This window comes from Pogona vitticeps, chromosome 3 (assembly GCF_051106095.1).
Source record: "Pogona vitticeps strain Pit_001003342236 chromosome 3, PviZW2.1, whole genome shotgun sequence".
Taxonomy (NCBI): domain Eukaryota; kingdom Metazoa; phylum Chordata; class Lepidosauria; order Squamata; family Agamidae; genus Pogona; species Pogona vitticeps.
In genome coordinates, this window is record NC_135785.1 from 52,460,569 (window position 1) to 52,476,816 (window position 16,248).

The window sequence follows — 16,248 nt, forward strand, 5'->3', positions numbered from 1 at the left end:
CCGCTCAATTCCCCTTGGCCCCCGGCTATTGTTACTCTTGCGGGAGTCTGTCTACGACGCCTTCGCCCGTAGGAAGACCAAAAGGCAGAGGAACGCATGCGTGGGGGCCGGCACGTGAACGCAGAGGCGCCCTATCAGACGCCTGCTCGCAGTGACTCTCGGCGGGTGCGGAAAGCGGCTCGAGACGTTCTTTCGGCATGGCTCCTGCTCAGTACTGCGTCCCTGGTGGGTGAGAGAAAGCGCGGAGGGGAGGGACGAACGGGGGGGGGGGAGGGAGGCAGGAGCCCCGGTGAATGGGGGGAGGCGGAGGCTTCGTGTTTGGTGCAAGCCGGTCGAGTCCGTGAACGGAGCATGTGCAGCTTCCGGGGTCAACGGCATGGCGTTGTGTAGGCAGATGATCAAGTGTCCTAAAACCCTTCATCAGCACTTGGTTGGCCCCTTTGCGAAACAGAGGCTGGCCTAGGCGGCTCTCTGGGTTTATCAGGGCTGGGGCTGTCATAAGTAGCCTGCCTTGGCATCACGTATTGCAGAGAGGAGCGTGGCAAGATGTTGGGAGCCCTGGGGAGGTCCCATGGCTTGCCTTGAATCCTCTAAGTTAGCCCGCTGTGCTGGTGCTCGTTAGATGTGATAAGGGACGTTTGCCACCCACCACAGATTCAGTTGCCAGTCTTTTCAGGCTCTGAACATGGAAAAAGGGTGGAATAAGATGCTGGCCTCTGATTTATGCAGTAGGATGCCTTGAGGCAGCTTCCTGGGTCTGATCCAGCACGACTCCTCTTTTGAGTGCTAAAGGGAGGTGGAAGGCTAAGCTAATCAAACCAGAGTGGTGAGGGGCAGTTCAGATACCCATCTAGTTGTGCATCCTATTTCACCTCCAACCAGTCAGTTAAATGCTTTGATGAACTTTTCAACCAGGTCATGAAGCCACTAAAACACGCGCTGTTTCCCACCACAGGGTTTTGCAAGAATACTGGGTCTTAACTTGAGAATGTATTCGTTACTGATAGAGTTCATCTTCAGTGCATTTATCTTATCGTATTTTAAAGCTGTCAAAGATAGTTGCCAACTAGATCTTGTAGCAGTGAATTCCATCAATTTAGTATGCATTGCTATAGAAAAAGTGGCTTTGTTTTGTCTGGCTTCCAAGTCTACAACCCTTTACCTTTTTAGGATTACAGAACTGTATGTTCTGATGTTATGGGAGAAGGAAGAAGAAAAGTCTCTCCACTTCTCGAACACTGTACAACATTTTATAAACTTAAAATGGTCCTTTCAGTTACATCACATCCTACCACCATCCCGGTCTTTTTTATGAAGGGCCATTGATCTACGCGTAAAGAGTCAGTTGAAGTCTGCAGCCAGTGAGTTGATGATGAATAATATCAGAATTAAAAGAAGGGAGCTGCTGCTGCATTGCATAACTCTGAGGCTTTCTCTTTGCCCCAGCCTAGCCCCCCCCCCTCTCTCTCACACACACACACACACACACACACACACGCATATATATATGCGCGCACATGAAGAGGAAACCATTGCTAGAGAACTTGTTTGAAGAGCAGGAATAAGCTTACAGCATCTGGGAAAAATGTTGAAGCTGAGGCTGTCCTACTTTGGGGACATCATGCAAAGGCAAGATTCTCTGGAAAAGATAATAGTGTTGAAAGGTTGCCTGGAGAAATCTTATGGAACTGTATAAACTAGCCAGTGAATTTTGCACAGATCAGATTTCATCATGCCAATTACTTCCAGTTCTTCCATACTGCCTTCTTCTACATACTGGCCATAATTCTGTTGCTTAGTGTAGTAAAGTGTGCTGGGATAGGCCCATTTGAATCACTGGAACTTCATAGACAATTATTCAATTGGCCTACTGTAGTGCAACCTAGTACACCAAGTAACAGGATTTTGGTCACTGGGTAATAAGGTGACATTGACTACTACAGGCCGGGAATGACTTAGTGTTTGAGCTCAAGAGATCTTTAACTTGTATTTTATCTTGCAGGAGAAAGACTGTGCAGCTTAGAGGAAGGAATCCCTGGGAGTGGCACCTATACACGCCATGGCTCCATCTTTTCCTCTCTGGCTGGTTGTCTTGTGAAGAAAAGTGAGAATGGCATGGTGAGAGTGAAACAATCCCTAGATGACATGGAGGTGCTGAGAGTCGCATGTGCTGAATGCTTTGTCATGAGTAGGGTTGGTTCACTTGTGGGGAAATGAATGGAAGGAATGAAGCCACAGATTTTTAAAAGTTCAAAGCTGTGGTCCTGTAAACCAGAAGAGTAAGTATGTGACTGGCTGACAATCTAGAAGAGACTTGAGTAGAAAGTTGTATTATGGAGCCAACGTGACTTTGAAGCAATGCAGTTTTTGAGTGAATGATGAGGGATGGTCTTCTTTGCTTCCCTACAGCTCCCTGTGATCTCTGTGATGAGGGATGCAGAGTCTCAGCTTCTGCCTGATGTAGGAGCCACAGTGACATGCAAGGTAATCTGAATTGTCCTTTATTCAGCTACTTGTTTATTAAGGAAAACAACAGGAGTGGATATGGCAAGATATATAAATCAGTGCTTCAAGCCTGACTATTGCACATGAGTAAAACGGTTCTCTGCTATTACTGTCTATTTTTACCCTTTTTACCTCCATGTAGGCTATAAACTCTAGTATTCTTTCTCCCAAAATGCCACATGGAGTTCTTGAAGACATTTCCCCTTTACAGGTGGGTTAGAAGGAAAGGAAGAGGCACATAACTCAAGTTTAGGGGATAAAATAAAATCTCTTGCTCAACCTGCCACAAGCTGACAACATCATCGATAGCAATTTTAAGATTGCTTTTGTTACTGAGAAAGAGGACAATGGTGTGGAGGCATTGAAGTGGGTAGGTTTCAAGATTGTTGTCTTTCATATTTAGCAAATCCTCTTCACAGCAATGTTTTTCTTTCTGTGTTTCCCTGTCCAGGTTTGCAGCATTAACTCTCGTTTTGCCAAGGTACACATCTTGTATGTTGGCTCGACACCACTGAAGTCCCCGTTCCGTGGGACAATAAGGTAGGGACTGATCTGGATTGGGAACATCTACTGGGTATCTGTAGCATTACATATATAGATTAAGCCATCTCTTACCAGTACTTGGTCTTTTCACTTTTGGCCTTTGAGTGCCAGCGAAAACTAAGAAACTGAGGTCTTTCACTCTAACAGTCTGTAAGCTGTTAGAGTGAACATGGCCAAACAGCCCGAAAAGCCTATAACAACCATTGGATCCTGGCCATGAAAGCCTTTGAGCTATTATCATCTTGTTTCCTGTTAACTAGATCACCTTCCTGCATAGTTCAATTGCAACACATTAGTCAATTATCTTACAGGGAGGCGGAGGATATCTTACAGGGAGGCGGAGGAATATGGTTAGCTTAAGGCCTCACCTTCTCTTCTTCATTACAGGAGAGAGGATGTCCGTGCAACAGAGAAAGACAAGGTCAGTGGGAGAAATATTTTGGTTAAAACATGATGGAAATGGGCATTGTAGGTAATACAGATGGCCTGGAACATTTCTTAATTCAAGGCTATATACACATCTTTCCCCCTCATTACCACTGTTGGATAACAATTTGGGGAAGGCTAAAGCCTTGTGTGAAGTAAGAAATGATTTGGTAATGAGCTTTGTTTGTTTTTGTTTTGGTTTGGTTTGGTTTGCCAGTGGAAAGGATGTTTGTGATTTCTTTTCTAACTGTATCATAGCTCAAGATGAGATGGTTGTTGTTGGGTTTTATTAAGCATTTTCTCACATTAAACTGGCCTTAATTGCACCATCTGCTATGACATGTATTTCTTGAAACTGTCATGCTCTGTTGCTAACCAGACTATCTTTCTCTCTCTCCCTTCCCTATCCCTCATATGCTGACAGGTAGAGGTTTACAAGAGTTTCCGCCCAGGAGACATTGTTCTGGCCAAAGTTGTATCCTTTTTTTTCCTGTTTTCAAAGAGCTAATTTTGTTAGTGCAATAAACCGACAACAGAGTCTTGTGGGGTACCAGAGACTCACATGTTGTCATTTAAAATGTCAGCATGGCATTTTTCTCTGGTGGTTGCTAGCTGGAAGATAAATTGTCCAGGACATCTCCCTTGACTCAGCCTGTGGGGCTAGATATCTTTAGGGGATGCACAGTCCAACTACTTGCTGACTACAGCAGAGAATGAGCTGGGGGTAGTGGTGGCTCACAGTGAAGCAGGTAAGAAAGGTTCCATTCAAGTCGCAAGTCATTCTGAAATTTACTATGCACACTACCATCATCTGTGCCTCACCCTTCGCAAGTGTGATTAAATAGGAGGTCCTTCTGCACCATCTTTAAAAGTACTGCTTGGTAAAAGACATTGTCCACAACAATGTGAAGTAAGCCCTCTGTGTACACTGGAATACCCTGTTGTCTGTAGATGTATTTTGGAGAGCTTTCTGCAAATAGAGTAACTGAGTGTCATAGGAGAGGTGGCCAAGGTAGTGGCCGTATCAGCAGTTCATTAGAATCATTATTATTATTGGCTTCTGTTTCCATAGGTATACAGATGGTGCCAGTCAGCTGGTGCGAAATGCAGTGCCCTAGTACCCATGGCAAGGAGCTGCGCAAGGTAGCCCGGGTACAGCCCCAGTTTCTGCAGACATAGTGAGTGAGAAATTCATCAAGTTGTACCACTAGCAGAGGAAAGGGTACCTCCAGGCAAGGAGCTAGAAGGACTCAGAAGTAATTTTTGTGTGCTGTTGCTGTGAACTGGTCTCACGTAAATGGAAGCCAGGGCTAGGTGTCTGGATCTCTTCACTTCTGCCTCTAGGACGCTTTGAGAAAGAAGACTTTGGCTACATCCCAAGTTTGCCAGTTGTACTTTTTGTAAAGCAATAAACTGTTCCTTTGGTTTCTGCCTCAAGTCAGAGGCCTAGGGCTCCGTAGTGCCTCCACTGAAAGGGCAAATAAAACTGCAAAAGTTACATTCTTTCTTTTTAAACTATACATTACTTCATTGCATATAGGGGTCCACTTCATTTTGAAAAAGAGGTGCTTTTGCTGTTAAATGCTGTAAGAGCTCATGCAACATACTGGAAAATGTAAATACTACTTCTGGAGGTTTCCAGGAGCAGTAGTTCATTTGTTTTTAACTGGGGAAAGCCATTTCTGGCAAGAAAGGACAAATTAATACAGGGCCTGAAAAAGCAGCCTTAATGAGCCGTAGACTCACATTTTGTCTGCTGCCCCAGTGCTAGAACCGTTAGTGCTTTCTATCCAGATTGCCTCCGACTTTCCTGTTTTAAGAGATGGGCCATAAATTCCAAATTGGTAACTGAGAAACTTGAAATCAACATACATGCTGCAGCTATTTCCCTCTAAGAAGCTAACCTGGCTTCTACATCATCAGCCATGTGAATTTGGGACATTAATAACAGCATATAAGTTGGAACTATCCACAAGAACTTGATGCACAGCCTTGAAGATGGTGGTTTCTCATTGAAAGCTCACTGATTATTTTTTGCTTTATATTTTCAATGGTCAATTAGAGGTATCACCTGTTCTTTCATTTGTATTGTTTCTGTGACCATATGGCCTTATCCTGGTTGTCCCTAAACGGCATCACATCAGGATAACAGGAGGAGTTTCTTTCCAGGGAAAGTTAATCCGCCTACATTGTCCTTTGAACCTAGGTCAATGTCCCTGATCTTTGCTGTACAGTATTTGCTTATTGCATTAGGCACTAGTATTTGTAACCAAACAGCACTGATTGATACATCAGTCAGTAAAGCACTGGAGGGAGGTTGTGTAGTCCATCTGTGGGATGCTGTGATTTATACCTAGTGTAGTTGATAAGAGTCATGGACTAGGACTCAAGAGGTGTGGGTTCAAATTGTCACTCACCCATGGAAACTTACTGGTGGAGTGGAACTGGTAAAGCCACTCCTTAAATATCTGACCTTTAAAAACCTTTTAGGGTTGCTGGATCTGAATGATGTTTGAAGTTTAAAGATCAACTTTTTAGAGTGGTTCCCAGGAAAACTATGCTAAAAGTCTAGTGGCAACAGCTGTTGGTCAGGCTGCAAGGTACCTTTTTGATTTTCTACTCTCCTTTGAATGATTCCTCAAAGGGGTTTAAGGAGGAGGAAAGGATATTCCTACGAGTAGCATGGCCAAATGACACATTTTCACACTGTTTCTTGGGAGGAAGTGTATATGTTTGTTTCTGAGGAAGTAGATTGTAATATATGAAAGCTCACACTGAAAATCTGTTAGTCTAAATTATCAGATTTTGTTTTATTGGGAAGTAGCATGTGAAAGAAAGTTGAGCAGCTCTTGAGGAAATAAACGAGAAAAAATATGTAAGTATCACAGTATGTGTCACGAAACAGATCCAAGACCTTAGTGTAGCAGTAACCACACCTGGAGCCCCAAATGTCATTGTATTGCAACTCCTCAAAGTCCTTGGTAGCACATCCAAAGGTCAGGGCTCCTGGAAGCTGCAGTCCAAGATGAGCTGACACCCAAGTTTGGGAACTTCTGCTCTACATAGTAGCAACCGTACACTTAAGCAGTGAACTTTCAATACAAATATGTGTTTTTCTACAAGCAATCCAGGAGCTATGTGTGTTCTGTCCCCTTGCTCCCATCTCTACACACTGCTGATTTATATGTAGCATCAACACACACAATGAGCCATTAGTATTGTGATGTTTGGGCTTTCCCATGTAAATAAATCCCTACTGTATGAATACAGGGGTTTGAATCTTTCCTTGTGCAAGCAAGGCCTGTCTTGGGATGCGTGGGAGGGTCCTATTCGCTGAAGACTGTGCAGCTATTCTGTGGCCGGAGTGGTAGTCCAACTGCATCCTCACCATCTGTAGTACATATGCTTGGGAAGGGGATACAGCTGAAAATGGGCTGCTCTGATCTTCCTTATTCAACCTTCATAGACAGTAGTGTTGGGGTGGAGCAAAAGAGCACAGCAGTACCAACTGGGAAGAGATGGAGGAGTAGCTAATCTAGAGGATGAGTATAGCCTCCATAGCAGGGAAGTGTCTGCGCACTATTCTCTCTTAATAGCAGGAGAAAACAGATTTCTTTTTTGGCAGAAGAACACCTCCTTCTGCCTTATACTACTGTATTTTTCCATGTATAAGACTATATTTTTGTCTAAAAATTTTAGACTAAAATTGAGGGTTGTCTTATACACGAAAGTAAGCTGAGGAGAGTACAAAAACAAGTGGAGGGAAAAGCAGGGATCAAATTGTTCCTGCAGGGCTTCGATCCCTGCTTTCCCCTCCACTTGCTAATCCTTAGCAAAAGGAAAGCAGGGGTCAAAGAGCTGCAGGATCGTTTTGATCCCTGCTTTCCCCTCTGCTTGCTAAGTCCCATGGGACTTATCAAAAGGAGGGGGGAAGAATCAAAGCAAGGGGGAATGGGATCAGTTGCAGTTGCAGTATAGCTTTGAACCCTTTCCCCTCCTTTTGCTAAGCCCCGCATGGCATAGCATGAAGGTAGAAAGCAGAGATCAAAGCAGCCCTTTCCCCCTACACTTGCTAAGCCCCACTTATTTTAATTTTGGGTTAGAAAAGTGGGGGGGCATCTTATACATGGGGGCATCTTATACACAGGAAAATACGGTAGTTTCCTGTACTTTGGTCCAGAAGGGGTAGGAAAAAGAGAGTTAACTGGTTCAGGGTTAAATAGGCTAAATTGCTAGACTAGTTCTCTTAACAAATGGTCATAAGACTGCCCTCTTATACCATCATGCTTCAATCTTGACACCCAAAAGGATGGGTTATCTGGGGAATCCCACAGTATATAAGCTGACCTGGAATAGCATCACCCTTACCTATAGTAAAATCCTAACACTTCTCTCAGTGTCCTAGCAGAGAGCATGCTTTTTGAAGAAGTAATGCCAGCAAAAGCTGCTTAAGAGATAAGTGGCAAACAGTATATACTACTCCAGTCGGTTAAGGTCAAATGACAAACTACTACTTCTGCCATCCCTCATCAGTAACCAGCTTGGCTGGTGCTAATGTGAACTGGGAGTCTAACCACAGCTGGAGGATCACAGGTTCTCCGGCTCTCTTAAGGGACACTCAGTATTTGGTCCACCTGCTGAGCAGCATGAGAGTGCAGGCATTAACGTCATTTTCCAAGAGTGGGAAAGCTAGAAAAGTTCAGCCACTGCAGTCATATTAGTTTTCTGCTCAGGACACTTACAGTTCAGAGAATTCAGTAGATGTTACAAACTAACCAGGAAGGATCTAGTATCTTGCTATGGATGCCTGATTGGTATAGTAATGTAGGTCTCCGAACCCTAGTAGTAGCCCCCATCTTATAAGTAACAGACACAGCAGCTATTGCACATAATTCCTTTATTTTACTGAGACTAGGGCAGATGCAGCCATCGAACAGTGAAGTGAGCTCCAGTGTAATCCTGCCCTGTATCAGGCAAGTATGACACACAGACCACTAGGCAAAAAAGCAACACGTGATGATACATAGTATCTGGACTTACTGGCACTACATAGCAAAGTTATGGGATCACACCAGGAGATTCCAGAGTGGGTGCTGTTCTCTTCATTTCCCTAGCCTCAACCCATCTCCCTAATAATTGAAGGCAATGAAGCAAAGTTGACTTTGTTCACAAGGAGAAAAAAATATCAGGTAATAGCTCCAGAGACAGCTAGAAAAATACAGTATGGCCTTTTAGTGAAGTGACATGCTGTTTCTAAAAAGAGCCAATAAAAGTAAGCCGAGTCTTGCCTCCTACTGTGTTCTCTCAAGCAACCCCCAGCCTTAAGGACACAGTCCTGAATGGCTACGCAACACTTGATTGACAACAAATACAGCTGCCACAAGACATGGAATGAAAGCAGGAGGGGCTCGCTTTGGGAAATGCTGGGTGGGTGAGTTCTCCCCATCATGTTAGCAGCCCCACATCCCAGTACAGTGGGACTTGCTACTCTCCCAGAACCCCTGCTGGACTGTGGTCCACAACTCTTCAAGGTTATCTCTAGCCAGATCCTGCTGGAGGGGAAAAGGAACGGTGGAAGGAAATTGGTCTTGAAGGAAAGAACATGGCCCCATGAAGCTTCACCTCCTTTGGCTGTTCAGCCCAGTCCCTCAGGCTGTGGCAGGCATGTGCTGGGGAGGAAAGGGAGGAGGGAGGGGGTCTTCTACTGATTATGCGCCCCTGCCTTCACTTCTTGACCTTTCCTTGGGCTGCCACAGCTTCCATGGCCTTACGGACTGTCTCCTCATCTCCTAGGAACTGCATGGGCTTGATCGGCTTCAGGTTTTTGTCCAGTTCATAGACTATGGGGATTCCTGTGGGCAGGTTGAGCTCCATGATCTCAGACTCAGACATTCCTGCAAAGGAACAAAATCACATACAAAACTGGATTATATTACACCCCACACACACAAAATCCACTGAAAGGCAATTGTATTGAAACTTGCCTTTAGACATGACCAGGCTTGTACTGCCTTATATCAAAAGCAAACTCACCTTCTAGATGCTTAACAATGCCACGGAGACTGTTGCCATGAGCAGCAATGAGTACTCGCTTGCCTTCCTTGATTTGCGGCACAATTTCCTCATTCCAGAAGGGCAGAGCCCGAGCAATGGTATCTTTCAGGCTCTCACATGTGGGCAGTTGATCTTCCGTGAGGTCAGCATAGCGTCGATCCTGAGGGAAAATAGACCATGGCATTTAGACAGGGCAGAAGCTGCTTCCTGGTGCCTGTCAAACCCATCTGTTATGCGAATCTGTCCAGAAGAGGGCAAGTGGAACAACCTCAACTCAGAAACTGCTTTTTAAAAATTGATCCTTTGGTCTGTGCCACCAAATGCTCTAGCTATTCACTATGCTCACTGGTTGCCTACTGAAGTTAACACCTTAAATTAAGTAGGTACTTCATAGGCAAGGCCATGAAAGATCTTCTGTGTCTTCCTTGGGGCCCTCCCTACTGCTTTCACCAACACCACAAGAATTTAGTATTTACTGTCAACAACATGTCACAGCTTGAAAAACAGGCCTTTTTAAGAGATTATGTTGGAACACATTGCTCTGGGCTTTCATCCCCCTGCCCCACTGTCCTCTCGTGTACTCATTTATGGACACAGGTTTATTCAGCATTTATCTGTAATTTCAAATAGCTATTTATTTTATTTATTTGTTCTGTTATACACAGACTGTTTGGCAAAAGGGTGATATGTCTAGCCTTTCAGTGCTAGTAGTTGGTGTCCTAACCCACATTCATGCACATGCCGAGACAGAAGCAAGGGTCTTGCATGGGGCCTATGCTGTAGTCATTTCCATGTCTAGGTGATTAACAACCACGTTCTGTCTGTGAAAGTCTTTCTGCCCCCTTCCAAACAGCCTTGAGTGTTGTCATCATGCAGAACAAACAGTCACTTAGTGACACAACGTAAATGATTAATTACATGGAGGACTCCTCTTTCCCTTATAAAGTCATATTATATTTGTTAAAATACACAGTATAGTAGTTACGTCTCATATAAAACCAGCAGTCAGCAAAGCAAATTGCAGAGTTCCCAAAAGCATTGCTAGGGTGAATAATGCATACTAAGGCCAAAGCAACAGATGGAGATGATGAAGGGAAAGCCTAATGAAGCCACAGCTAAAGGGGAAGAATGAGTGAAATAACAGGGCTGACGTGAAGTTACATCTTATTTATAAGAGTCCCTTGCAAGGATAATTGCTCAAAAACAATTCCTCCCTATCTTCAAAGCATCCCCAAATTTTACACCACATAAGGACTAGTGTTTCCCTGATCACCTTGCTGATGACACTGTAGAATGGATGGTCAGGCTCCATTGGAGGTGGTGGAATGTCGTAGGAACGCCTCCAGATCTTCACCTGGGCCTCACCATGTTTAGCAGCTGTTTCAGCCTTGTTTAGACCTGTCAGGCCACCATAGTGTCTCTCATTGAGACGCCAGGTTCTCACTACAGGCAGCCACATTTGATCAATGGCATCCAGCACAGTCCAGAGAGTGCGGATTGCCCTCTTCTGTACAGAAGTGAAGCAGATGTCGAATTCATACTCAGCATCTAGAAGAATCCAGAGAATACAGTGCTTATTCCATATGAGTAGTATGCTCCATGCTCAGTAACGTTATCATGATAACTGAAATACAAAGGTGATTCACCCTGACTTCACACCTAGCCTAAGGCAATAAAGCATCTTGAAAAGGTTGAGAAATAGATTACAATGCAGAAGCTTCATATGCTGTCATTTGTTCATTCAGGATTTTAGCATGACACAGAGAATGAAGAAATCATGTAGTAAATCCTCAGGGAAAAATATAAAAAGCACACTCTATCCCGATGAACTAAAGAGAAAACCTTAGAGGGGCATGTAGATTTAATAAAGTTACATTCCAAAGACAAAAAGATAGTATACCTCTATTAGACCACCAAAAATTGCAAATAGATGCTAGCTGTTGGCCCATACAGGCCTCCATCAGGTTAGGCATGCCTTTTAATGGTCTAATAGTGATATCACCATCTCCTTGACTTTGGAATGTGTACATGGAGGTTTCTTCTTTTGTTGAAAAATGTTGTATGGTTACCATCACTAAGTTCCAATGCTAAAAGTAGGTGCAAACTCAGACACTGTATCCTTCCTGCATACAAGCCCATTCTATTCCACTCTGGTGCCAATTCATGACAACCAGCTACACAGAAACCCAATGAAGTGGAAAGATGCAATTCTTACGTAATGAAGGAAAGGAGATCATGCCAGCAGGCTGCTGCCATCACTCTCTCCACTGGCCCAAGAGGAGAGAGAATAACCTACGGTCTCCTTTGCAAAAATGGGTCATCTTGCAGAGCTGCACTGATAAAAAGGTCCTTACAATCACCTGCCTCTTCCATTGTGCCCTACTTAAAAATTGTGTGTGTGTGTGTGTGTGTGTGTGTATGAGAGAGAGAGATGCAAATAGTATCACATTGGCTAAATTAGCAGATGTGCAACACAAAAGGGTGAAATGGACCATAAAAGCATTGGATAACTCACAAATGATCCCATTCCAGATTATTTATGCAATATATTACTATTATGTTAAAATGATGGAATTTAAAACTAGTCTACAAAATTCCCAGGGCAGGAGGGGGGATATTTCTTTCCTTATACAGATAAGGAAAAAAAATATTAATAAACAGGGTTCTTCTTGAGTCTGTAGAGAGAGAGGATACCTTGCTAGTTTCTTGAATGCTCTCTTTCTTTCTTTCTCCCCCTCCCCCCTCCACTTCCTGAAGCATGAATTGGGCACAAACTGTCTCTCTGTTGCAGCACCACTGAATGACTCAGCTCCTCCTGCATCTTCCTAGCAAAGGCCCAGCCAGACTGCCCTGCAGGCACATGGGGGCAGCGGAGGCTTACTTAGCCACTTCTTCAGTGCCACGGCTCTTCTCACGCCATATTAGGCTACTGCAGTAAGGTCGTTTCTTGGTTGAAGGAAAAAACACAGCTCCACCAAAGGGATGGAGAAGTGACCTATCTAAAGGTCACTGAAAGGCAGTTGTAGCACTGGGGCAACCTATTAGCCAAGAGAGCTGCCCTTTTTAGAAGAGGGAGACCCCACCCACTCAAAGTAGGTCATGGATTTCTCAGGCAAGATAAAACAAACAAGGCACAAATACAGTATTCAGATTCACTTCATTTATCCTATTATCTGCTGGAGTTAGGTGCTGAGAACAAAACCACAAAGCAATCTGTGTCCCAAAGAAATCTAGCCGGAGAAAGATGGTACACCACAGCATAGATAGCACAGGCCTAGCCAGAGGCAAGCTGTTCAGGGCTAATAACCCTCATTTCTGATAACAATACCCGGTGGGGTGGGCTAGCCTAAAGATGCCCTTTGGCCTCTGGTGGGAACAAACCGTGCTGCATTTTTCTGGTAAAAAAATAAAGAGCACATGTGCTTACACAAAACCTCCCCTTTGCCCTATTTACATCTTCCCGCAGGAGAACAGTTGCTTAAAACCCGTTCCAAGGCAAAAGCCCTGGCTCTAAAATAAGGTGTCCCAGATCTTTACACACTCAAAGTCCCATGCGTCACCCAGGTCTTGATTGACCTATTCCATGCATCAGCACTGTCATATGTCTTCATTTTATTTAAAATATTTTACCCCATCTTTCTTCTTAAAAGGAACCCAAGGCGGATTACATCATTAAAGGGCAATATTTAAAGCTAAAAAGAGGATGCATACAAATACTATAAAGGATCAAGCAAATACCACTAAAAATGGTAAACAAAAGCAATACTAAAGACGCATTTTAAAGCAATAAGGCACAACCATCCATTTAAAAACCTTACTCAGGCAGCCAGTCACTAAGGGGAAAGCCTTTCTCAAAGAGAAAGGACACGAAAGTTGGGACCAGCCTGTTCTCCTCTGTCACTGCAAGGAGCATCTTTTCTCAGCGAAACTGATCCTTTTAAGCGGCAATCGCACACAACGGTCTTCCCCCTCCAACTGCCCTCCAGAAATATTGGATTCCCCACCCCTCTCATCCCCAGGTAACATGGCCCATGCTGCTTGGGAATCATGGCGACGAGGTCCATTCACCACATCCGGAGAGCACCAACCAGGTTGGGGGGAAAGCGACTCCATCGCAACACTAATGGAGAGCAACCACAGCTGAGTTCAGTTGGATTTGTTTCAGAATAAGCAAAACCAGGCTCTAGTTAGCGCGTCCCAGGAAAGGCTAAAGCCCAAGAGGCCGCCTTTGTGTGCGGGAGGTCAAGGAAGACCATCACCACGTGCAGCGAAGCTGCAAGAAAGGCCACCTGCGCTTCCAAACCTCCAGAGCTCACCAGAGGCCGCACTTGGGGGACTTGCATCCTCCATCATCCCCAAGGGCACCTACCTACACCTCCCGGTCCCCGTTGCCAAAGATCTTCCCCGTGAGGTCGGGCACTTCCCTGCCTCCCTCCCTCCCCCCCCGTTCCCAATCTCCGTTTCCGACGAGCGCCCCCCCTCTACCCGTGCTCCCCGTCCTCTCGCCCTGCTCCCCCCCCCCGCCGTCCTCATCGCTACCTCTCAGCGCTTCTCCGCCGCGCCTCGCTTCCTCCTGCCCGGTCGGGCTCAGGTCTGCATCGTACCAGCCGCTGAAACGGTTCTCGAGGTTCCAGGTGCTTTCGCCGTGCCGAACGAGCACGAGCCTGTATGCCGCTGCCATGCCGGAAATGGACCGAGAGCGAAATGGAGGGGGATGCAGGCGCGCCCGGGATGCTCTTTCCTCGACCGACAAGGAGATTGTCCGGCAGCCAGGCGGGCATGCGCAAAAAGAAATACTCCCCCTCCCAAACTCCGCACGAGGCAGGTTTCCCCATAGACTTCGGAATGGGTAGACATACCAGCGCCTATCAAATTCCGGGAAAATCTCAAGAAGCAAAACAAAAAGACCAAAAAAATTGTTGCACCTTAAAGGCTAACGGTTATGTTTTAATGTGAGCTTTCGTTGACACGTCCACTTCGTCAGACATATGGAAACAGAATTAAATGTTGAATGAAATATCGTCGTCGTTGTTTAAGTCGTGTCCGACTCTTCGTGACCCCATGGACCAGAGCACGCCAGGCCCTCCTGTCTTCCACTGCTTCCCGGAGTTGGGTCAAATTCATGTTGGTTGCTTCGATGACACTGTCCAACCATCTCATCCTCTGTCGTCCCCTTTTCCTCTTGCCTTCACACTTTCCCAACACTACATATTCATTGGCTCCTGGATGTATGTTATGTTTACATGCAGTAATTTGGCTTTAGGGATCTGCTGTAAAAATTCCTCAGAAGACAGAAAACAGACACCAAGCCTGGGCAAAGATGAGGGTGAGATTCCAGGTTGCCTTCTTTCCCCCCAAAGAGATAGCCGGTTTCGCATGGATAACAGAAAAAACATAAATGCAAAAGGATTGTGACTTTGTAAAAGTGGCAGGATATCATAAGAGACTTAGAGGGCTGCCTTGGGATGCTTTTTTCCATTTCTTCAAGAGGAAGTGAGAACAGCAGTGGGGAAAAACCTAGTAGTTAAATGTGGTCAAACAACAATGTCTCCTGCCATTTTGAAAACAAAAAGTTGCAATAAGGATGGGTTGTGCTTTAATTCAGGATGTTTCTTTCCTTGTAAACCATTTAAAGCTGCAATGAGTGCAAGTTAATTCCATATAGAGACTTCTATATGCTACATTTATAGTCAGATTTGGTGAGGGTAGTAAATCTGAAGGAATAATTCAAGTAGAGTGAATTTTGCTACAAAGAGAGGAAAGCTCCCAATGAGAATTTTGTACACAGTTGAAATAGATATTTTGTATACTGTACCTTGATTCAGTCACCAATCCTAATGGAGAATGCAGCCAAGAAATAAAACTAGGAAGGGAAGCAAGGAAGAAACTAGAAAAGATCATGAAGTGTAAGGATGTATCACTGGAGACAAAGTTCAAGATCATTCACACTCTTGTATTTCTAAACGCAATGTATGGATGTGAAAACAAATCAGTAAAGAAAGTGGATAGGGAAAGAATTTATTCATTTGAAATGTGGTGCTGAAGGAGAGCTTTGTGAATGCCCTGGGTTGCCAGAAAGACAAACAAGTAGGTCCTAGATCAAAGGAATAATTCAAGTAGATCAAATCAAGACTGAATTATTTCTGGAGGCAAAAATGCTGAAGCTAAAATTGTCCTACTTTGGGCACATCAGGAGAAGGCAGGATTCTCTGGGGAAGACAATAATGCTGGGAGAGGTGGAAAGCGTCAAGAGGAGGACCAAATACAAGATGGATTGACTCCCTAAAGGAAGCCACAGGCCTGAGTCTACAGCTGTTGAAAGACAGACCATTTCGCGCATCACTCCTTCATAAGGCCACCATAAGTTAGAAGTGACTTGATCGCACATCACAACAAATTCAAGTTAGGCCAGACTCACATCCAACTTTCAATATCAACAATGGAAAAATGGCATTGAAGGACTCTTTAAACCTCTCTCTGTGTACCATAACCCCACCCCACCCCCCAGGGATACAAAGACAATGGACTGTTGGCAGGACATGTTTAACTAAATCATATTTTATACCAAAGATTGTATGTGTTAGAAGGAGCATTTGGGAGAGGATACTTTTGCTTCTACTTTTTGTCTGAAGAGAGATGAAGCGGGACCCGCTTCTTCAAAATCCTGACTCTTTCAAATAATTTGTATGGCTGTCATCTCTACCTCGGAGGGAAAACTAA

At 44.6% G+C, this 16,248-nt stretch overlaps 2 protein-coding genes across 2 annotated transcripts; one reads left to right on the forward strand and one right to left on the reverse strand.

Annotated features, from left to right (window-relative positions):
• The first annotated feature begins 78 nt into the window (after nt 1–78).
• EXOSC1 (exosome component 1) lies at nt 79–4,972 on the forward strand. The gene is made up of 8 exons (XM_072995704.2): nt 79–225; nt 2,003–2,118; nt 2,410–2,484; nt 2,957–3,045; nt 3,436–3,469; nt 3,899–3,949; nt 4,139–4,223; nt 4,547–4,972. Exons 1-8 carry the CDS (start codon nt 198–200, stop codon nt 4,651–4,653), a joined length of 585 nt encoding a protein of 194 aa, XP_072851805.1. The 5' UTR covers nt 79–197; the 3' UTR covers nt 4,654–4,972.
• Nucleotides 4,973–8,354: 3,382 nt separating this feature from the next.
• On the reverse strand, nt 8,355–14,317 carry PGAM1 (phosphoglycerate mutase 1). Its single transcript, XM_072995703.2, has 4 exons — nt 14,068–14,317; nt 10,802–11,076; nt 9,508–9,688; nt 8,355–9,368 (listed from the first exon to the last, which is right to left on the reverse strand). Exons 1-4 carry the CDS (start codon nt 14,207–14,209, stop codon nt 9,199–9,201), a joined length of 768 nt encoding a protein of 255 aa, XP_072851804.1. The 5' UTR covers nt 14,210–14,317; the 3' UTR covers nt 8,355–9,198.
• Nucleotides 14,318–16,248: the final 1,931 nt, after the last annotated feature.